Source organism: Lethenteron reissneri, chromosome 67 (assembly GCF_015708825.2).
Source record: "Lethenteron reissneri isolate LAM-NWPU_2019-01 chromosome 67, ASM1570882v1, whole genome shotgun sequence".
Taxonomy (NCBI): domain Eukaryota; kingdom Metazoa; phylum Chordata; class Hyperoartia; order Petromyzontiformes; family Petromyzontidae; genus Lethenteron; species Lethenteron reissneri.
The window spans coordinates 7,010,497-7,034,073 of NC_083845.1; the positions used below are offsets into that span (position 1 = coordinate 7,010,497).

At 48.0% G+C, this 23,577-nt stretch overlaps 1 protein-coding gene across 1 annotated transcript in view; it reads right to left on the bottom strand.

Moving 5' to 3' along the window:
* LOC133360125 (ras-specific guanine nucleotide-releasing factor RalGPS1-like) overlaps positions 1-23,114 on the bottom strand; it is an 82,517-nt gene extending 59,403 nt beyond the window's left edge. The window contains exons 1-6 of the mRNA XM_061578710.1: positions 22,838-23,114; positions 11,279-11,385; positions 9,605-9,718; positions 6,520-6,570; positions 4,870-4,953; positions 2,464-2,553 (exon numbers count right to left, since the gene is read on the bottom strand). Coding sequence (XP_061434694.1) covers positions 2,464-2,553; positions 4,870-4,953; positions 6,520-6,570; positions 9,605-9,718; positions 11,279-11,338 — 399 coding nt within the window. The 5' untranslated portion in view covers positions 11,339-11,385; positions 22,838-23,114. The remainder of the gene's footprint in view (positions 1-2,463; positions 2,554-4,869; positions 4,954-6,519; positions 6,571-9,604; positions 9,719-11,278; positions 11,386-22,837) is intronic.
* Positions 23,115-23,577: the final 463 nt, after the last annotated feature.

Sequence of the window (23,577 nt, forward strand, 5' to 3'; positions counted from 1 at the left end):
TGTTCATTAGGACGCTGTCTTTCCGACAGACCTGTTCTTCACCTGAGGACGGCTGCCTCCGTTGTGGCCGAAACGTCGTGAGAATTATTTCTATTATTCTATTATTTCCCTTCTACGTGACTTTACCGAAAGAACCAAGAATATGAATCCATGCAGTCACGAAAGCTTTAAATCGAAACTTAGTGAGGTTTGTCATGTAAACAGACCGTGGCCAATTCGTTACTAGTACAGCACTACACCGGGTGCGTTGCAGAGCAAAGCCACAACAACATTTACAATCTGAGTGTACGACGTTTCGCCGGTCAATACAACCGACATCATCAGGCGACAGCCACATATGTGGAGAAATCAGAGGTGGGACAAAGTCATTGTTATGCAAGTCCAAGTCGAGTCTGAAGTAATCAAATTCATGACTCGAGTCTGACTCGAGTCCAAGTCACATGACTCGAGTCCACACCTCAGAGGTGGGACAAAGTCATTGTTATGCAAGTCCAAGTCGAGTCTGAAGTCATCAAATTCATGACTCGAGTCTGACTCGAGTCCAAGTCACATGACTCGAGTCCACACCTCAGAGGTGGGACAAAGTCATCAAATTCATGACTCGAGTCTGACTCGAGTCCAAGTCACATGACTCGAGTCCACACCTCAGAGGTGGGACAAAGTCATTGTTATGCAAGTCCAAGTCGAGTCTGAAGTCATCAAATACATGACTCGAGTCTGACTCGAGTCCAAGTCACATGACTCGAGTCCACACCTCAGAGGTGGGACAAAGTCATCAAATTCATGACTCGAGTCTGACTCGAGTCCAAGTCACATGACTCGAGTCCACACCTCAGAGGTGGGACAAAGTCATTGTTATGCAAGTCCAAGTCGAGTCTGAAGTCATCAAATACATGACTCGAGTCTGACTCGAGTCCAAGTCACATGACTCGAGTCCACACCTCAGAGGTGGGACAAAGTCATTGTTATGCAAGTCCAAGTCGAGTCTGAAGTCATCAAATTCATGACTCGAGTCTGACTCGAGTCCAAGTCACATGACTCGAGTCCACACCTCTGGGAGAAATCCTCCTGAATAGAGGGGTAGAGATGTGGTGATGTCACTTGTGAGCACTTCTTGAGCAAAGCGGGGTTCAGGGGGGGATTAACGAATGTGTATAAATGACAATGATGTTAACAACATCGAACGCATCTGCGATATTATCAACGTCAACAAAAACACGAAACATTGACAACCAGATCAAGCACATCAACCCCAACAACATCAACATTATCAACATCATCAACATCAAACACAACATCAACAACGTGACCCCCAACAACATCAACATGATCAACATCAACCCCAACATCAACCCCAACAACATCAACATTATCACCACCATCAACCACATCATCAACAACCCCAACATCAACATTATCAACAACATCAACCACAACAACATCAGCATTACCAACACCATCAACCACATCAACAAAACCAACCACAACATTATCATCATCAACAACATCAACCCCACCAACATCATCAACAACAACATTATCAATCACAACAACATGATCCTCAACATCATCAACAACATTCAACATCATCAACATCACCAACATCCATCACAGCAACATCAACATCATCTGAAAAAGATCGACACGTACAAAGATTTTGCTTTCGTGAGTCAGACCACCCATCTTGGCGATTTTGATGAAATGGAAAAAAATTTCCTACAAATGTCCACACGATGTTCGGCCACTTCGTTCACCTATATTTGGAGCTTTCGTGACTGCAGGAATTACTCTTTGGTTCTTTCGGTAAAGTCACGTATAAAGATAAAATAATAAATTAAATACTAGCATACGACGTTTCGATTGCAACACAAGCAATCATCATCAGGTATAAGGCCTCGACACAGAGACGTGGCTTTCTCTGTGTGTCTATGTTTGTGTCTCTCTCTATGTATCTCTGTGATATCTGTCTGCTTATATGTCTGTCTATATGTCTCTGGTTCTGTGCTTTATCTCTCTCTCAAATGTAGCATTCTCAGGAAGAACGTAATCAACCAGGTAGGGTGTTGACTGTTATATTATCCTACTCTCTGTTGTATTACATTACATTTCTAAGTATACTAGATTTGTGTTTCTATTTCATTTGTACCTGATGATGATTGCTTGTGTTGCAATCGAAACGTCGTATGCTAGTATTTAATTTATTATTTTCTCTCTATACGTGACTTTACCGAAAGAACCAAAGAGTAATTCCTGCCGTCACGAAAGCTCCAAATTCAAGATTGAACCACTTCTACGGGGAAGTTCCAAGTTTATCTTTCTCTCTCTCTGGGTTTTTTTTCTCTCTCTGACTGTGTACCTATCATTTGTGATTGCCAGGTTGCTCCTGCAAAAAGAGCTATTACAAAGCAGCTCAGTGGGGCCTGACCTGGTAAAACAAAAATATATTTTCGTTAAACGTCCCACCTTGGCGATTTTGATGAAATGGCATAAGATTTCCGCCCGGATCTTGAGAGTGCGAGCCTTCAAGATTTCACGCACCACCCAGAAGCTCACCTGCATAACACACGGAGCGACAAACCCACCCCGGATGGTTTGAGAGGAGTCTCACTTTATAGTGACCTGGGTGAATGAGTGGGTGAATGAGTGGGTGAATGAGTGGGTCGATTGAGTGGGTGAATGAGTGGGTTAATGAGTGGGTGAATGAGTGGGTGAACGAGTGGGTGAACGAGTGGGTGAACGAGTGGGTGAACGAGTGGGTGAACGAGTGGGTGAACGAGTGGGTGAACGAGTGGGTAAACGAGTGGGTAAATGAGTGGGTGAATGAGTGGGTCGAATGAGTGGGTGAATGAGTGGGTGAATGAGTGGGTAAATGAGTGGGTCGAATGAGTGGGTGAATGAGTGGGTGAATGAGTGAATTAATAAGTGGGTGAATGAGTGGGTGAATGAGTGACTGAATGAGTGGATGAATGAATGGATGATTGAGTGAATCATTGAGTGGGTGATTGAGTGGATGATTGAGTGACTGAATGAGTGGATGAATGAGTGGGTGAATGAGTGGGTGAATGAGTGGGTGATTGAGTGAATGATTGAGTGGGTGAATGAGTGGGTGATTGAGTGACTGAATGAGTGGATGAATGAGTGGGTGAATGAGTGGGTGAATGAGTGGGTGATTGAGTAAATGAATGAGTGGGTGAATGAGTGGGTGATTGAGTGAATGAATGAGTGGGTGATTGAGTGAATGAATGAGTGGGTGAATAAGGGAGTGGTGCGGTTTTTTTTGTAACCAGCAGTGAGAACTCAAAGAGACCAGGATAGGAGTCTCACTTGAAAGAGAGATGAATGAGTGAGTGGGTGATTGACCGAGTGAACGGGTGAATGAGTGGGAGATTGACCGAGCGAACGGGTGAATGAGGGAGCGGGTGAAGGAATGAGTGATCGAGTGAGTGGATGGGTGAGTGAATGGGTGAGTGGGTAGGTGCCGGGGTGAGCGAGTGGGTCAGTTCACGTTCCGAGTTGCTGTTGTGTGTGACAAGGTGAAAACTCAAAAGGGAACCCGCTATGGGGAGAGTCTCGTTTTGCAAGCGTCACCTGGGCCACCAAAACGACAAAAAGTGAAACAAAATAGAACAAAGTGCAGCGATGCGGAATACAAATAAGTATAATCCGTAAAAACAAAGTTTTTCACTATAAATCCTTTATATGCGTGGCAGCGAACTTAATATAAAGGATTTAAAAATATATTCGCCTGTGGAGGACGCGGGGATCGATCCCGCGACCTTTGGCATGGGAAGCGAGGGCGCTACCAACTGCGCTACTCCGCCACGGCCTGTGGAGGGGTTACGCTCTGGGCTCTTATACTGTGACGTTCAGCCAAAGCCAAGAATGAGTTCTATTTGAATATATGTAAAATATTTTTTTTTGCCTAAAAAGTGTAAAATTTTGGGAATTTTTTTTCACGAACATTAATTGTCTGGCATAACGAGTCTGTGTGGAAAATGTCAGCTCGATTGGATCACGGGAAGTGAGTTAAAAAACGACCGAAAGATTTGCACGGTCCTAAGCAAGCAAGCAAGCACGCAAGCAAGCGAACTTAATATAAAGGATTTAAAAAGAACCAAAACAACAGAATGGCCGAGCGAGGTGGAGCATCAGTGAGCGAGTGAGCAGGAGAGCGAGTGAGTGAGCCAGCGAGGTGTTGAGTGGATAAGCGAGTGAACGTACGAGTTGATAAGCGGGCGAGCGCCGATTGAGCGAGATGGCGAATCGGTACGACAGTGAGCAAAGCAAACGCGCGGGCGATCGCGCGGGAGCGAGCGTGTGAGCGATTGAGCGAGCGATGTGTTGGGCAGCTAAAGCGAGCTAAGCGTGTGAGCGGGCGAGCGGGCGAGCGAGCGAGCGAGCGTGTGAGCGATTGAGCGAGCGATGCGTTGGGCAACTAAAGCGAGCTAGGCGCGTGAGCGAGTGAGCGATCGCGCGGGAGCGAGCGTGTGAGCGATTGAGCGAGCGATTTGTTGGGCAGCTAAAGCGAGCTAAGCGTGTGAGCGGGCGAGCGAGCGAGCGTGTGAGCGATTGAGCGAGCGATGTGTTGGGCGGCTAAAGCGAGCTAAGCGCGTGAGCGATTGAGCGAGCGAGCGTGTGAGCGACTGAGTGAGCGATGCGTTGGTCGGCTAAAGCGAGCTAAGCGTGTGAGCGGGCGAGCGAGCGATTGAGTGAGCGATGTGTTGGGCAGCTAAAGCGAGCTAGGCGCGTGAGCAAGCGAGCGAGCGAGCGCGCGAGCGAGCGATGCGTTGATCGGCTAAAGCGAGCTAGGCACGTGAGCGAGCGAGCGATCGCGATGGAACCCCGCTGATCCGGAGGGGAAGCGCGTACGTGGTTGAATCTGCGAGTGAAGGCGACGACGTTGGGTGCGAGGCTGTGCTTCTCTTTCCTGTTCCACCCGCAGCTCGACAGCTCCTGCCGGCGTCACGCACGCAACACGGTTCACAATTATAACGTGACGACCATAACGTCAAGAACGCAACACGATTCACAATTATAACGTGACGACGATAACGTCACGCACGCAACACGGTTCACAATTATAACGTGACGACGATGACGACGATAACGTCAAGCACGCAACACGGTTCACAATTATAACGTGACGACGATGACGATGATAACGTCAAGAACGCAACACGGTTCACAATTATAACGTGACGACGATAACGTCAAGAACGCAACACCATTTACAATTATAATGTAACGACGACGACGATGATAACATCAAGGACGCAACACTATTAACAATGATAACGGCAAGCGACCAGCACGGTTCACATATATAACCTAACCACACTGATGATGACAACGTCACGCACGCAGCACGAGTGGAGACAGAAAAACATCGCCACTGGGGAGACAAAGGCGGCCTGGCGTGGTGCTGGCCACCCACCCCCTCGTGTGCCACAGTGCCGATCACAGGTGCTCGCTAACAGCACTTGCCCCAGCGGTCTGTTAAGGCTACAGGGCTAGCTTCCTTTACTCTTAGGCTTTTTCGGTAAAGTCACGAAGGCAAAAAATAAAAGTTCTAGAAGTAATAATAGAAATAAAATAACAAATCACGACGTTTCGGAGGCAACGCAAGTCTCTGTCATCAGGTGGGACCGTCACAGCCAGATTTGCTGTATCGGGTGAGGCAAAACGTTATTTTTTAAATTATAAACAAATTTAATCATAATCTTAAATATCATCATCATCCCTCCCCATAATCACCTTCATATCAACACCATCATCATTTTAAACATTATCATCATACTCATCCTCATCTCCATTGTCATTGGTGTTGTCTCTTCTTATCAGTAACAATGTCAGTGTATATGTGTATAATCTGACTCTTTCGTATGTGTCTGTGGTGATTGTGTGGAGCGGTGGTGCAGCGGTTAGCGCTACGTTGCGCTACGAACACATTTTTTGCCTCACTTGATACAGTAAATCTGGCTGTGACGGTCCCAACAGATGACGCAGACTTGTGTTGCCTCCGAAACGTCGTGATTTTTTATTTTAATTCTATTATTACATTTCTATTATTTTTATTTTTTACCTACGTGACTTTACCGAAAAAGCCTAAGAGTATGAATCCTTGCAGTCACGAAAGCTTCAAATCTAGAACTATCTTCTTGTTTCTTTCCTTGGGTAAAGTCACGTAGAAGGGAAATAATAAAATAATTAAAATAAAACATCATAAAATAATTCTCGGCCACAACGCAAGCAGCCGTGAGAATTATATAATGTTTTATTTTTATTATTTTATTATCTCCCTTCTACGTGACTTTACCGAAAGAACCAAGAAGATGAATCCCTGCAGTCACGAAAGCTTCAATTCTAGAACCATCTTTCTTTGTTTTACGCGACCACATTTTTACTCTCACGATCCTATCCCCAAACAAGACAGAGTCCTCGTGTCTTGCGCCAGCCAGGCTAGCCGGCCGGCTTGTTGTTCTTCCAGATCCTTATCATTGCCATTGTGAAGGAGCTTACCTCTGGTTGAATGGCTTTGAAGACCGGGCAATCCATCAACGTTATCTGACTCTGTGTGCAAGCGTAACGAAAAACAACCAAGATTAAACCCCCCCCACCACCCACCCCAAAGCATTTGGAGAACCATTGTTCCAGACAGGGGGCACACACAGCCGTGCAGGCTGGAGGGTGGCTCAATAGGCAACTGGCTGTGGCGCCTCACGGCAAGAGAGACCTGGGTTCGACTCCCGACTCGGGCGATTTTCTGCGTGGAGAGTTGGTATGGCCTCCCACCCCCACCCCCCGCCGTTCTGCACGGTGTGAGCGAGTGTGCGGGTTCGTGACCCCGGCGAGCCGGGATCGATTCCTGCTAAAGTCCAACGCCCGTGACGATTATCCGAAGCGGTCCTGGGCCTCCGCTAGGTCGACTCGGCCTCAAATTAGCACCTGGTGCGGTGTGTAAACATCGCCTCCGGGGAGACGAAGGCGGACGGGCGTGGTGCTGGAAACCCACCCGCTCGTGTGCCGTGCCGGCCTTCGTAGGTGCTGCTCGCTAACAGCACTTGCCCCTACAGTCTGTTACAGATTCTAGTTTCTTTCGGGAAAGTCACGTAAATAGAAAAAAAAAATGTGAAAAATTTAATATAAAATATAAATACTAAAATAACATTTTCATAATAAAAAACGGAGAAAAAAAATGTAAAATAATAAAAGCCAAGTCTGTAACAGGCTACACGGAGGGATCTTTGTCTTTGATCGCGACGGTAAAGTCACGTGGCCGCGGGCAACGCGAAATGTTTTGGCTCCGACGTTCGCTCTGTCGCTCGGAGAGAGATTACGCGGATTTTCCTGGCCACTGCTTCAGGAGGCTGTTGGAAAATAAAAATTTATTAAAATAACCGAAGAAGAGGGGGATGCTTACATAACGGTCTTGTCGGAAACAATCGGTGCGCGCTGGGCTGCTTGCACATCCAGAAAATATCGCTTTCATTCGCCGTTCCCATTGTTGCAGTGCACTCGATTCCCTCCTCGGGAACCGGTCCTCCGTACGGACGGATCGATTCCCTCCTCGGGAACCGGTCCTCCGTACGGACGGATCGATTCCCTCTATGGGGAACCGGTCCTCCGTACGGACGGATCGATTCCCTCCTCGGGAACCGGTCCTCCGTACGGACGGATCGATTCCCTCTATGGGGAACCGGTCCTCCGTACGGACGGATCGATTCCCTCCTCGGGAACCGGTCCTCCGTACGGACGGATCGATTCCCTCTATGGGGAACCGGTCCTCCGTACGGACGAACTCGATTCCCTCTATGGGGAACCGGTCCTCCGTACGGACGGATCGATTCTCTCTATGGGGAACCGGTCCTCCGTACGGACGAACTCGATTCCCTCTATGGGGAACCGGTCCTCCGTACGGACGGATCGATTCCCTCTATGGGGAACCGGTCCTCCGTACGGACGGATCGATTCCCTCCTCGGGAACCGGTCCTCCGTACGGACGGATCGATTCCCTCTATGGGGAACCGGTCCTCCGTACGGACGGATCGATTCCCTCTATGGGGAACCGGTCCTCCGTACGGACGGATCGATTCCCTCCTCGGGAACCGGTCCTCCGTACGGACGGATCGATTCCCTCTATGGGGAACCGGTCCTCCGTACGGACGGATCGATTCCCTCCTCGGGAACCGGTCCTCCGTACGGACGGATCGATTCTCTCTATGGGGAACCGGTCCTCCGTACGGACGGATCGATTCTCTCTATGGGGAACCGGTCCTCCGTACGGACGGACTCGATTACCTCCTCGGGAACCGGTCCTCCGTACGGACGGATCGATTCCCTCTATGGGGAACCGGTCCTCCGTACGGACGGACTCGGTTCCCTCCTCGGGAACCAGTCCTCCGTACGGACGGACTCGGTTCTCTCTATGGGGAACCGGTCCTCCGTACGGACGGACTCGGTTCCCTCTATGGGGAACCGGTCCTCCGTACGGACGGACTCGATTCCCTCCTTGGGAACCAGTCCTCCGTACGGACGGACTCGATTCCCTCCTCGGGAACCAGTCCTCCGTACGGACGGACTCGGTTCCCTCTATGGGGAACCGGTCCTCCGTACGGACGGACTCGGTTCCCTCTATGGGGAACCAGTCCTCCGTACGGACGGACTCGATTCCCTCTATGGGGAACCGATCCTCCGTACGGACGGACTCGGTTCCCTCCTCGGGAACCAGTCCTCCGTACGGACGGACTCGGTTTCCTCCTCGGGAACCAGTCCTCCGTACGGACGGACTCGGTTCCCTCTATGGGGAACCGGTCCTCCGTACGGACGGACTCGATTCCCTCCTTGGGAACCAGTCCTCCGTACGGACGGACTCGATTCCCTCCTCGGGAACCAGTCCTCCGTACGGACGGACTCGGTTCCCTCTATGGGGAACCGGTCCTCCGTACGGACGGACTCGATTCCCTCCTCGGGAACCGGTCCTCCGTACGGACGGATCGATTCCCTCTATGGGGAACCGGTCCTCCGTACAGACGGACTCGAATCCCTCTATAGAGAACCGGTCCTCCGTACGGACGGATCGATTCCCTCCTCGGGAACTGGTCCTCCGTACGGACGGACTCGAATCCCTCTATGGAGAACCGGTCCTCCGTACGGACGGACTCGAATCCCTCTATGGAGAACCGGTCCTCCGTACAGACGGACTCGAATCCCTCTATAGAGAACCGGTCCTCCGTACGGACAGATCGATTCCCTCCTCGGGAACCGGTCCTCCGTACGGACGGATCGATTCCCTCTATGGGGAACCGGTCCTCCGTACGGACGGACTCGAATCCCTCTATAGAGAACCGGTCCTCCGTACGGACGGATCGATTCCCTCCTCGGGAACCGGTCCTCCGTACGGACGGACTCGAATCCCTCCTTGGGGAACCGGTCCTCCGTACGGACGGACTCGAATCCCTCTATAGAGAACCGGTCCTCCGTACGGACGGATCGAATCCCTCCTTGGGGAACCGGTCCTCTGTACGGACGGATCGGTCCCCGACGTGAGGGAACGTGGAGTTTCCACGTGACGAGAGCGCGTTTGCGAGTGGAGGTGGGTCCTCACCGCGAACTCCTCGGGCGTGACCTTGAGCACGTCGAACACCACCGCGTCGTAGCTCTTCGACATCTGCGAGGCGGCCGACGGCTTCTCCGACATTGACTCCGTGCTGCTGGTCGACTGCCAGGGGGGCGGGCGGGAGACAGAGAGAGAGAGAGAGAGGACGATGACGATGACGATGACAGTGACGACAAAAAATAAATAAACGAAAGCTTTATGTTTTTTTTTTATCCGGTAAGGCCACCACACCACTGAACCGTGTCCCTCGTTTTCAGAAGCGACTCTGGCCACGAAGTGTGGCTTGTCACCATTAGGTGGAAATTCATAGCAGCCCAAATACTCTGAACGCGTGACGTCGATTTCAGAAAAAGCAGAGGACCCGGAGAAAAATACATGTGACCACGGGGGAGAGAGACATCGTCAGGGTCGGGATCGAACCCACGACCTCCTGCATACCAGAAGGGGTAGTTAACATCTCCTCGCCACCACGATGATGATGATGAGAGAGAGAGAGACACTCAAAACTCCAAATATACAGCAGGCGTCATCAGGGTTGGGATCGAATCCACGACCTCCTGCATACCAGGCGGGATAGTTAACATCTCCTCGCCACCGTGATGATGATGAGAGAGAGACACGCAAACTCCAAATACAGCGGCAGGCGTTGTCAGGGTCGGGATCGAACCCACGACCTCCTGCATACTAGGCGGGGTAGTTAACATCTCCTCGCCACCACGACGACGATGATGATGAGAGAGAGAGACACTCAAAACTCCAAATATACAGCAGGCGTCATCAGGGTTGGGATCGAATCCACGACCTCCTGCATACCAGGCGGGATAGTTAACATCTCCTCGCCACCGTGATGATGATGAGAGAGAGAGAGACACGCAAACTCCAAATATAGCGGCAGGCGTCGTCAGGGTCGGAATCGAACCCACGACCTCCTGCACACCAGGCGAGGTAGTTAACATCTCCTAGCCACCGTGATGATGATGAGAGAGAGAGAGACACGCAAACTCCAAATATACAGCAGGCGTCGTCAGGGTCGGGATTGAACCCACGACCTTCTGCATACCAGGCGAGGTAGTTAACATCTGATCATGATTATTCATAATCAACGTTTTTGGGTTTAGATCGCGTTATTTATGAATGTGTCGTAACCCTCCACCACCCGACACGGCCAATCAGTAAAAAAGTGTCACGTTGACAAAAGACAAATAGTTCACTGCTTTAGCCCACCGGTGTGTTGAAGCATGAAACCACAACATTTACAATTTGAGTACGACGTTTCGCTGGTAATTGCACACATCGGTGGGCTAAAGCAGTGAACTATTTTGTCTTTTGTCAACGTGACACTTTTTTACTGATTGGCCGTGTCGGGTGGTGGAGGGTTACGACACATTTATAAATAACGCGATCTAAACCCAAAAACGTTGATTATGAATAACATTGGTCGCGAAAGCCTGCTCCGTGTTAAACTGATCTGATCATGATGTTGACGACGATTCCGAGCAGTGAGTGTAGCTACAACGCTACCACCACCACTACCGTCACCACCACTGTCACCACTGTCACCATCATTACATTACCACGACCACCACCATGACATCACCACCACCGTCATGACATCACCACCATCACCATCAGATCACCACAACCACCGCCACCATCACCCACCTCAGGTGCCTGAGCGCAAGAGGACGCATTGTGGCTTCTGTTCCCGACCGCCATGTCCATAGCTCAGGGCCGGGCCTCCCGCCGTCATGGGCTCACAGCGCCGGCACCTGACGCACGCAACAACAACAACAACAATCACCGACAACAACAACAACAACAACAACGCGTTCGTTCAACTTTATTTATCTATTTTTCCGTATCCCACCCCCCGACTGCGATCGCATTCGGAGATCTCGCAGAGCAGAGAGCAGTTGCCGCGACCTTTCACGTTGCCAAGGCGACGCTGTCAAGGCGACGGCCCGCGGAAGAGGATACCACAGAGCTAGCTTCGAGGCGTACGTAAGTGTAGTGAATTATGTACTGCATCCCAGTGTGGTGTATAGTGGTGTATCGTAGAATGTATGTGTGTTCAACTTCTTTCGCACAGTACGTAGCCAAACGTGCTAATCGGAGGTGCAGTGTGAGTCTATGGGTAGTGTTGAGTCTATGGGCAGTGTTGAGTCTATGGGCAGTGTTGAGTCTATGGGCAGTGTTGAGTCTATGGGCAGTGTTGAGTCTATGGGTAGTGTTAAGTCTATGGGCAGTGTTGAGTCTATGGGCAGTGTTGAGTCTATGGGTAGTGTTGAGTCTATGGGCAGTGTTGAGTCTATGGGTAGTATTGAGTCTATGGGTAGTGTTGAGTCTATGGGCAGTGTTGAGTCTATGGGCAGTGTTGAGTCTATGGGCAGTGTTGAGTCTATGGGCAGTGTTGAGTCTATGGGCAGTGTTGAGTCTATGGGCAGTGTTGAGTCTATGGGCAGTGTTGAGTCTATGGGCAGTGTTGAGTCTATGGGCAGTGTTGAGTCTATGGGTAGTGTTGAGTCTATGGGCAGTGTTGAGTCTATGGGCAGTGTTGAGTCTATGGGTAGTGTTGAGTCTATGGGCAGTGTTGAGTCTATGGGCAGTGTTGAGTCTATGGGCAGTGTTGAGTCTATGGGCAGTGTTGAGTCTATGGGCAGTGTTGAGTCTATGGGCAGTGTTGAGTCTATGGGCAGTGTTGAGTCTATGGGCAGTGTTGAGTCTATGGGCAGTGTTGAGTCTATGGGCAGTGTTGAGTCTATGGGCAGTGTTGAGTCTATGGGCAGTGTTGAGTCTATGGGCAGTGTTGAGTCTATGGGCAGTGTTGAGTCTATGGCAGTGTTGAGTCTATGGGCAGTGTTGAGTCTATGGGCAGTGTTGAGTCTATGGGCAGTGTTGAGTCTATGATTGGTCTATGGGTAGTGTTGAGTCTATGGGTAGTGTTGAGTCTATGGGCAATGTTGAGTCTATGGGCAGTGTTGAGTCTATGGGCAGTGTTGAGTCTATGTGCAGTGTTGAGTCTATGGGTAGTGTTGAGTCTATGGGCAATGTTGAGTCTATGGGCAGTGTTGAGTCTATGGGCAGTGTTGAGGTCTATGGGTAGTGTTGAGTCTATGGGTAGTGTTGAGTCTATGGGCATGTGAGTCTATGGGCAGTGTTGAGTCTATGGGCAGTGTTGAGTCTATGGGTAGTGTTGAGTCTATGGGCAGTGTTGAGTCTATGGGCAGTGTTGAGTCTATGGGCAGTGTTGAGTCTATGGGTAGTGTTGAGTCTATGGGTAGTGTTGAGTCTATGGGTAGTGTTGAGTCTATGGGCAGTGTTGAGTCTATGGGTAGTGTTGAGTCTATGGGCAGTGTTGAGTCTATGAGCAGTGTTGAGGTCTATGGCAGTGTTGAGTCTATGGGTAGTGTTGAGTCTATGGGTAGTGTTGAGTCTATGGGCAGTGTTGAGTCTATGGGTAGTGTTGAGTCTATGGGTAGTGTTGAGTCTATGGGCAGTGTTGAGTCTATGGGCTAGTGTTGAGTCCTATGGGCAGTGTTGAGTCTATGGGTAGTGTTGAGGTCTATGGGTAGTGTTGAGTCTATGGGCAGTGTTGAGTCTATGGTAGTGTTGAGTCTATGGGTAGTGTTGAGTCTATGGGCTAGTGTTGAGTCTATGGGTAGTGTTTGAGTCTATGGGTAGTGTTGAGTCTATGGGCAGTGTTGAGTCTATGGGTAGTGTTGAGTCTATGGGCAGTGTTGAGTCTATGGGTAGTGTTGAGTCTATGGGCAGTGTTGAGTCTATGGGTAGTGTGAGTCTATGGGTAGTGTTGAGTCTATGGGTAGTGTTGAGTCTATGGGCAGTGTTGAGTCTATGGGTAGTGTTGAGTCTATGGGCAGTGTTGAGTCTATGGGTAGTGTGAGTCTATGGGCAGTGTTGAGTCTATGGGTAGTGTTGAGTCTATGGGCAGTGTTGAGTCTATGGGTAGTGTTGAGTCTATGGGCAGTGTTGAGTCTATGGGTAGTGTTGAGTCTATGGGCAGTGTTGAGTCTATGGGTAGTGTTGAGTCTATGGGTAGTGTTGAGTCTATGGGCAGTGTTGAGTCTAGGGTGAGTGTTGAGTCTATGGGCAGTGTTGAGTCTATGGGCAGTGTTGAGTCTATGGGCAGTGTTGAGTCTATGGGCAGTGTTGAGTCTATGGGCAGTGTGAGTCTATGGGCAGTGTTGAGTCTATGGGTAGTGTTGAGTCTATGGGTAGTGTTTGAGTCTATGGGTAGTGTTGAGTCTATGGGCAGTGTTGAGTCTATGGGTAGTGTTGAGTCTATGGGCAGTGTTGAGTCTATGGGCAGTGTTGAGTCTATGGGCAGTGTTGAGTCTATGGGTAGTGTTGAGTCTATGGGCAGTGTTGAGTCTATGGGCAGTGTTGAGTCTATGGGCAGTGTTGAGTCTATGGGTAGTGTTGAGTCTATGGGTAGTGTTGAGTCTATGGGTAGTGTTGAGTCTATGGGCAGTGTTGAGTCTATGGGTAGTGTTGAGTCTATGGGCAGTGTTGAGTCTATGGGCAGTGTTGAGTCTATGGGTAGTGTTGAGTCTATGGGCAGTGTTGAGTCTATGGGCAGTGTTGAGTCTATGGGTAGTGTTGAGTCTATGGGCAGTGTTGAGTCTATGGGTAGTGTTGAGTCTATGGGCAGTGTTGAGTCTATGGGCAGTGTTGAGTCTATGGGCAGTGTTGAGTCTATGGGCAGTGTTGAGTCTATGGGCAGTGTTGAGTCTATGGGTAGTGTTGTGTCTATGGGCAGTGTTGAGTCTATGGGTAGTGTTGAGTCTATGGGCAGTGTTGAGTCTATGGGTAGTGTTGAGTCTATGGGCAGTGTTGAGTCTATGGGCAGTGTTGAGTCTATGGGTAGTGTTGAGTCTATGGGTAGTGTTGAGTCTATGGGCAGTGTTGAGTCTATGGGCAGTGTTGTGTCTATGGGCAGTGTTGAGTCTATGGGCAGTGTTGAGTCTATGGAATCATCGGAAAAACACAGCTGCGTGTCATCCGCATGCAGCCCGTTGTTACATTCAACAGCGACCTCCCTCTGACCCCAAATTTCCAACGAGTAGGATTATTTGGACTCGGTCCTTCCGTACTCGGAGACACATTTGGGCCTCTAGAAACAAAACAAAATACGAATTAGTTGTTCCACACCCACCCCCCCATGATTCCAGACTCATGGGGGTCACCCCGTGGAGTTGGCCCGGCTCCGGCCTTCTCCCCAACGGACGGATGCCCCCAGGCACCGCGGTGCCCTCGTTTCTCTCGCGGTGCTACAGAATAAAGGGACGCAACGACCGCTGGTTGTTTTGACACACACACACAAAGGGAGTCGCGGGAGGGATTGTGGGCTCAATGGGAGGCCCGGGCAGATGTCGCTGTGGGGGGGGGGGGTGGTGGGCGCGGGGGGCCCCTGGGGGTGTCCCACCCCCCTAGACACAGAGTCGACAAGAACACAAACACAGTTCGTATCGCATTGCAGGCATCATTTTAAGGCCGCGTGTCAATGAAGGAACAAAAATTAACCCGTAAAAACAAAGTTTTTCACTATAAATCATTTATATGCGTGGCGGCTAGAGTCCTCCCGTCCTCTGGCTTGAGATGGCTGCCACCTATGGGTCAGATGATTGCCTGCCACCATTAAGCAATTGGTAATTAAATATTTAAAAAAAATTTCCTAAAAAGTGTACACATTTGGAAAAAAAATTTCACGAAAAGTAATTGTCACGCACAACGAGTCTGTGTGCAAAATGTCAGCTCGATTGGATCACGGGAAGTGGGTTAAAAAACGACCGAAAGATTTGCACGGTCGTAAGCGCGCAAGCAAGCAAGCAAGTGAACTTAATATAAAGGATTTAAAATAAGTATAACCCGTAAAAACAAAGTTTTTCACTATAAATCCTTTATATGCGTGGCAGCGAACTTAATATAAAGGATTTAAAAAATATATATGCCTGTGGAGGACGCGGGGATCGATCCCGCGACCTTTGGCATGGGAAGCGAGGGCGCTACCAACTGCGCTACTCCGCCACGGTCTGTGGAGGGGTTACGCTCTGGGCTCTTACACTGTGACGTTCAGCCAAAGTGATGAATGAGTTCTATTTGAATATATGTAAAATAAATTTTTTTTGCCTAAAAAGTATTACATTTTGGTAATTTTTCACGAACATTAATTGTCTGGCACAACGAGTCTGTGTGGAAAATGTCAGCTCGATTGGATCACGGGAAGTGGGTTAAAAAACGACCGAAAGATTTGCACGGTCGTAAGCAAGCAAGCACGCAAGCAAGCAAGCGAACTTAATATAAAGGATTTTAAAAAAGGATCTTACTGATCAGTGCTTAAACCTGTTTCTCAAGTGGAGTGCGGTTGGTGGTCTCAGCCCCTGGAAACCAACGACCCATATAGAGACCCATTAGACTTGCACAGACTATCACCACAACCACCACAAAGTGGCGGTGACGTCACCACGGTGCTTGTGCCATGCTTGGTGCGCTCTGAGGCCATGTGAAGTGTCGAATGCCTGCTGGCAGGAGGTCAAGGAACAGACCTAGGTGCCATGGGTTGACCGACTGAGATGACCAGCTGTACCCCCCTACTGTGGCAACTTGCTGTGTTTTAGCCGCCCGGCACTCTGCCCGTTGTTGTGAGCGTCGCTCCTCCGCCCTCTGTTGTTGCTGGAGGGCGACTGCCTCCAACTGCCCAGCGGCGTCCTTCACGGACCTCCTCCACAGAGGCCGAACTTGACACCGCTGGTACCAACAATCGGCAATTCCGATCAGCTCCGCATCCTTCTGTACCACATCAGCCCATCTCTTCCCTAGCTCGTGCATATAATACACAGACCCACAGACTCATATTGCAATTCAGAGTAACATGGAATCCACAGGCTCACACAAATACAAAGATCCCCCGTGTAGCCTTAACAGACTGTTGGGGCAAGTGCTGTGAGCGAGCACCTATGAAGGCCGGCACAATACACATGGGGGTGGGTGGCCAGCACGATGCCTGCTCGCCTTTGTCTCCCCAGTGGTGATGTTCACGACACACCGCACCAGGCATTCATTTGAGGTGCAGGACCGGTTCAGATATTTGTCAAAGATGTTGGCCACGAGCGGGAATCGAACTTGGGTCGCCGGGTTCGTAGCGCAGCGTAGCGCTAACCGCTACATTACCGCCCCCCAGGCTCAGACAGACCACACACAGACTCTCGCGAAGACCTGCAGACGTACATTCACTTATGCAGAGGAGGCATACAGACCAGAGGTCGCAACCGGGTACCCGATACCCGTACCCTACCCGATACCCGGCTACCTGTACCTGGCCAGGTACGGGTAGCCGTTTGCAACCCTGGTGTGGCCGGGTACGGGTAGGCCGTGAGTCACTGGTGAGTAACTGTTTGTCACTCATTTCCCAAAGTCTTGTCTCTTCTCACAATTCAAGTTCCTAGAATCAACCCACCCACGCCTGCAACATGGCTTCATCCCAGAGGTCGCAATCAGGTACCCGATACCCGTACCCTACCCGATACCAGGGTACGGGTACGGCCGGGTACGGGTACCCGTTTGCGACCCTGGTGCAGCCGGGTACGGGTAGGGGTACAGAATCAAAACCCGTTTGCGACCTCTGATACAGACTTACACACAGGGACCCAACAGAGTCACAAAGACTTCTTGTCATCAAAATTGGGCTCTCAAGTGTAACGTGCCGATGGTCTCGGCAGCCCGGCCACCGACAACCCACAAAGAGAACCGCATGCTTCACCACGCTGGTCAGCGCGGGTTGCCGAAGTCGGTGAGCGCTGGCGTGGGATACACATAAGTACAGTACGATAATTACATTTGCCACACCATCGTATGAAGAAGAACACCACGGAAATCCACATTTCGCAACGAACGTGTACAGTGCAAATAAGACATCTCGTGATGATGTTTTTCCACTTTCCGCCGCCGATGATGATGATGATGTTTTTCCATCTCGCTCCTGTTACTGCAATGGGCAAGCGCTGGGCCGATGCCATCACCGCTGGACGCTGGAGACTCTACGGTGGTTGCGCAAACCGAACCGGATTTCTCTGTAACAGGAGTCTTAGAGTGTTTGCGCAAGCAAGTACGAGCGCACGACTGCCTTCAACCCTTCCTCTTTCAACTGTGACTAACCCTCTATCTTGTGTATAGACATGGCGAAGACACACCCAGACAATTTTCATATATGGCTAAGAGACACCCACACAAATTTCATACATGGCTCACAGAAACCCACACAAATTTCATATATGGTTAAGAGAGACCCCATACAATGTTTAGAAATTACTAAGAAACACCCAGACAATCTTCATATATGGCTAAGAGAGACCTCATACAATGTTTAGATATGGTTAATAGAAACCTACACAATGTTTAGATATGGCAAAGAAACACCCAGACAATCTTCATATATGGCTAAGAGAGACTCCATACAATGTTTATATATGGTTAATAGAAACCCACACAATCTTTAGATGACTAAGAAACACCCAGACAATCTTCATATATGGCTAAGAGAGACCTCATACAATGTTTCGATATGGTTAATGGAAACCCACACAATGTTTAGATGACTAAGAAACACCCAGACAATCTTCATATATGGCTAAGAGAGACCTCATACAATGTTTATATATGGCTGCCTTAATGCTCCTATTTCCACAAGGCAGCTAAAGTCAACCCAAAGAACTGTCATTACTCTTTGGTTCTTTCGGTAAAGTCACGTAGGTATAAAATAAAATAAATCACGACGTTTCGGGCGCAACACAAGCATCCATCATCAGGTGGGAAAGCAGACCATGCTTTTTTTTCTACCTACGCGACTTTACCGAAAGAACCAAAGAGTATAGATTCCTGCAGTCACGAAAGCTTCAAATCAAGATTGAACTGTTATTACTTCCGCCCTCAAATTTTTATTCTTTCCAATCTCTCATGAATAAATAATAATAGTAACTTCGTATCCATAAGAGGTTTATAAATGTGTCGTTAAACCCGCCACCACCCGACACACCTATATTTAAACGCGCTCTAACCCAAAAACCTCTTTCATGGATAATATTGGCCGCGAAAGCCTCCCAAGTGTAAAAGTAACTTGCTACATTTTGTATCTGTGCCGCTCTGGTGAGGAGGCCTTCATCCAGCAGTGGAGTGGCAGGAGGGTTGCGCGCGCAACAACATCAACATTCGCCCCCCCCCATCTGCAGATGATCGCGACAGAGAAACAGATTTGCTTGAAATTGTTTTACAGACGCTGAACAACAGGTTTGAAGCTTTCGTGACTGCAAGGATTCATACTCTTAGGTTTTTTCGGTAAAGTCACGTAGGTAAAAAAATAAAAGTTAATAAAAGTAATAATGGAAATAAAATTAAATAATAAAACACTCTTAGGTTTTTTTCGGTAAAGTCACGTAGGTAAAAAATTTAATTAAAAGTTAATAAAAGTAATAATGCAAATAAAATAAAATAATAAATCACGACGTTTCGGAGGCAACACAAGTCTCCGTCATCAGGTGGGACCGTCACAGCTAAAATGACTGCATCAAGTGAGGAAAAAATTTACCCGTAAAAACAAAGTTTTTCACTATAAATCCTTTATATGCGTGGCATCGGTTTTATTTTATTATTCATTTCTGTTTTTCTTGAGTAAGAGTTCCATTTTTATCACATTGGTATTTTAAATTAAATATGACATTTATTTTTTCCTAAAAAGTGGAACATTTTGGAAAAATGTTTTCACGAAAATAAATTGTCACGCACAACGAGTCTGTGTGCAAAATGTCAGCTCGATTGGATCACGGGAAGTGGGTTAAAAAACGACCGAAAGATTTGCACGGTCGTAAGCGCGCAAGCAAGCAAGCGAACTTAATATAAAGGATTTAAAAATTCCAAAAGACCAGCCCTTAAATATAAGTTAAGGGGGGGAGGGCTAATCTGAATGTGGTAACCAGGGAATGGAACGTGGGGGTGGTGAGCGGGGCTACAAGAGAAATTGGTCAACGTTGTCATGTGCAAGAAAAAAACCTAAGAGAGCTGAACAACAGATTTCCAATGCCTAAAGATAGGAGCTTGATTCTTCAAACTCATCTCGGAGATAAGAGGCCAAACACAAACAGCCTCTCTCTGGTCGTCCGCCTGATAATACTGGTCAACACACTTTTTCTGGCATAAGGTATTCCAACGATCTTAAGGTAATTCTGGGGTGCCGATTCCAAATCTGGCATCAGTTTTTGTCTATCACATCAGGTTTTTGAGATATCAAATATTGCATTTTCAATAAAAACTGCAGAAGAAAAATATTAAATAAATGTGGATATCTACATAAAATGATATTATAAACACACTATCCTAAAAATACAGCACCATATTTTAACACTAAAGCAGTCACTGACTCGCAACACTTTGCAATCATAAGTGACAGAGTTAATTTCGAGTAAAATCAATGAAAATGGGGTATGCCGATAGCATAAAAATGAGATGTGATAGAGCAAATCTGAGATCAGATTTGGAATCAGCACCCTGAAATTGGTCTAAAACAGCTGCAAAAGTCCAGGCCAGAAAAAAATGATTTTTTTGTTGTTGACCTGTGTAATAAATATCCCGTCGTGATTACCGGCGCAACCTCGTACTCGAATGGTAAATGTTGTCGTGGGTTTCACTCTCCGACGCACAATCGATGTGCGGCTGTACCGGGAAACGAAACGGGCCACGTTTTGTTTAAGTGATACAAACCTACCTTGCTAGTTGACAGTGTGGGGTGGGGTGGTGGCGAGTTTAACGACGCGACATTTATATTTACGCGATCTTAACCCCCCCAACAAAACCTCTATTCGTGGATGATATCGGTCGCGAAAGCCTACGTGTTAGACAGAGTAAACCCACTGCAACATTTACAATTGGAGTCACCGTGACGTTTCGCCGTATTAACAACCACCACAAGCAGCCTCATCAAAAGACAGCCAGAATTGAATTGCAAATGTTGGAATGGGTTTAACGCACAACCGGTTAGTGCTGAACCAGTAACGAATTGGCCACGTTCTTACTCTGTTTTTTTCGGTAAAGTCACGTAGGTAAAACAAAAAATAAATGAAAACAACTCAATTAAATCACGACGTTTCGGAGGCAACACAAGCCTCCCTCATCAGGTGTAAAAAAAAACTGCAAAATAACTAACTAAAAAAGGCACAGCTAAATAACTAACTATTTTGCTGCGTCTTCTTGGTTCTTTCGGTAAAGTCACGTAGAAGGGAAGTAATAAAATAATAAAAAGAAAGTATAATAAAATGAAATAATAATAAAATAATATTAAACATAATACAATATTTTATTATGTTTTATTTTTATTACTTTATTACTTCCCTTCTACGTGACTTTACCGAAAGAACCAAGAAGATGAATCCCTGCAGTCACGAAAGCTTTAAATCGAAAAATATTTTGCCGTGCCTTTTTTTTTTAAAACCTGATGAGGGAGGCTGCCTCCGAAACGTCGTGATTTAATTTAGTTGTTTTCATTTATTTTATTATTTTACCTACGAAAGCTTCAAATCTAGAATTAATGTCTACGTTCTGTTAACGTGACACACTCCCTTACTGATCAGGCCGTGTCGGGCATTGGTGGCCGGCTTGATCGATCTCACCCAAAAAGTTCGATTCTGCACAATAACCTGATGTTGCCACCCTCTTAACGCGTTTCACGCAGACCCTTAACCACCAACATCCTCCACTTAGCCAACACTGCTGAGGGCGGGGGGGGGAGATAAGTGGTACGAAATGAGATCCTATTAAGGCTGGCTTCTTGCACGTGAGAGTTCGCGTTGTGGTCAAGAAATCCACGCCCGGCCGCCTTTGTCTCCCCACTGCTGACGATGCACACACAGTACCACACCAGGTACTCACTTAAGGCTGAGTCGACTTAGGGAAGCACCCAGGACCGGTTCAGATATTCGCTAAAAGTTGTATGTTCCTTATACATATGAACACACACATAATATACACACATAACAAGAGTAGCAATCTTCTTGGTTCTTTCGGTAAAGTCACGTAGAAGGGAAGTAATAAAATAATTCTCACGACGTTTCGGCCACAACGCAAGCAGCCGTCCTCAGGTGAAGCTCCAAGCTTGGTGGTGTTTCATTCTTCACCTGAGGACGGCTGCTTGAGTTGAGACCGAAACGTCGTGAGAATTATTTTATTATGTTTTATTTTTATTATTTTATTATTTCCCTTCTACGTGACTTTACCGAAAGAACCAAGAAGATGAATCCCTGCAGTCACGAAAGCTTTACATCGAAAAGAATAGCTGTCAATCGCCACTAATCGGCAGCGCAGTCACCACAGTGCTTGTGCCAGGCTAGGTGCACATATAAAAAAAACACTGCACACACACATAGAAAACACACAAGCTGGACATACACCAACACACACACACACATATACAGTGTATGTACTTGACAATACAGCACAGCGTAATTCACGTACTATATATAAACAAATATTTCAAAGTGATCTGCTCAAATGAGATAAGGAGGCGTTTGGTCATCTGTTTTACAGCCCTGATCAAGTGGTGAAGATTCCACATTCGCAGGGCGGGCGCGAGTCTTACCCATAGGACAGCCACTGTTGCCTTTCCCACAAAGTGGTACCAACTTTACCGCCCCCGAAGGGATGATGGGCTGTATGTACGTTGGGACTTATTTAGCAACGCACGTAGCCAGCCGTGCTAATCAGAGGATCGATTAGCAACCATATACACGTCCAGTACTTGTGCACACCCGTTCACATTAAGCATTTCAAAGCAGTATTACTCATAAACATTTCACGTACACTTGAAAGATAGTGTGTACATTCTAACAAGTGTGTTTACATTCAATTAAAACAAAGGTTTCAAAAATACCGGGGGAAATAAATACAGCGCGTGAATGTATACGTGCGTGTACAAATACACGTTCGTACACAGCTTACATTATTACACATTTAACACAATTTTTTACGTAAAATACAGTGCGCACACATATACAAACAGCCTTTACCGGCACAGTATCATCACTATAGATTTAACATTTATTGCATTGTTTACAAACAAAACTCATACATAACAAGCACAGCGCACGGTTTGACACGGACACGAGTATTTAACAATGCAAACATTTCAGAATTAAACAAAAAAAATCTTAACTCCGATGCTACCTGTAACATTCACCGCCTCTCGACTAGATCCCTCGCCGGGCAGGGTGCCTCTTCTCCCGCGGGTTGCACTAGGCCGCAAAGTCCCTTTCCCAGGAACAATCAAAAACGCCGGGTAAATTCGACGGCAACCGGCGGACTCGAGGTGTAACGCGGATCGCGTCCGGGGATATCGGAATCCTCTCCCGTGCAGTTTCAATTAAACATTCTCACTTTTAACGAAACCCCTGTTTGTTAATTACGCTTTCCTCAGCAAACCGTCTGGCCCCCCGCTTAAACATGGCCGTTATAGCGGCTTCACATTCCCTACAACGCATGCGCGCGGCGGCCCCGCTCCGCGGCTTCCCATTGGTCGAGCCGACGGAGAGCCCGAACGGCTCGGATAAATTGCCGCGGCCTGATTGGTCGAGCGCCGGGGGCCGCCCCTCGGCCAATGGGAGCGCGAGATTCGACGGGCGACGCTTGTCCGCGCTGCGAAATACAAACGCGGGGCGCGGCCACGCGAAATTTTGATCGATGCAAAAACAAAATCGATGGCTTCGTCGATTAATCGATTCCGGGAGAAATCGGTTCGTTGAGTTAGAAATCGATAAGTGTATTGTGACGGGAGATAAACACTATCGATTTTTTTTTGATTGGCTATCGATTTTTCGATCCGCAATCGATTTCTGTCGTCACAATTGCGCGGTGGTTGACCTGTACGGCGAGCATACTGGTCCCCGGCCATGGTAATGTGGAATTTC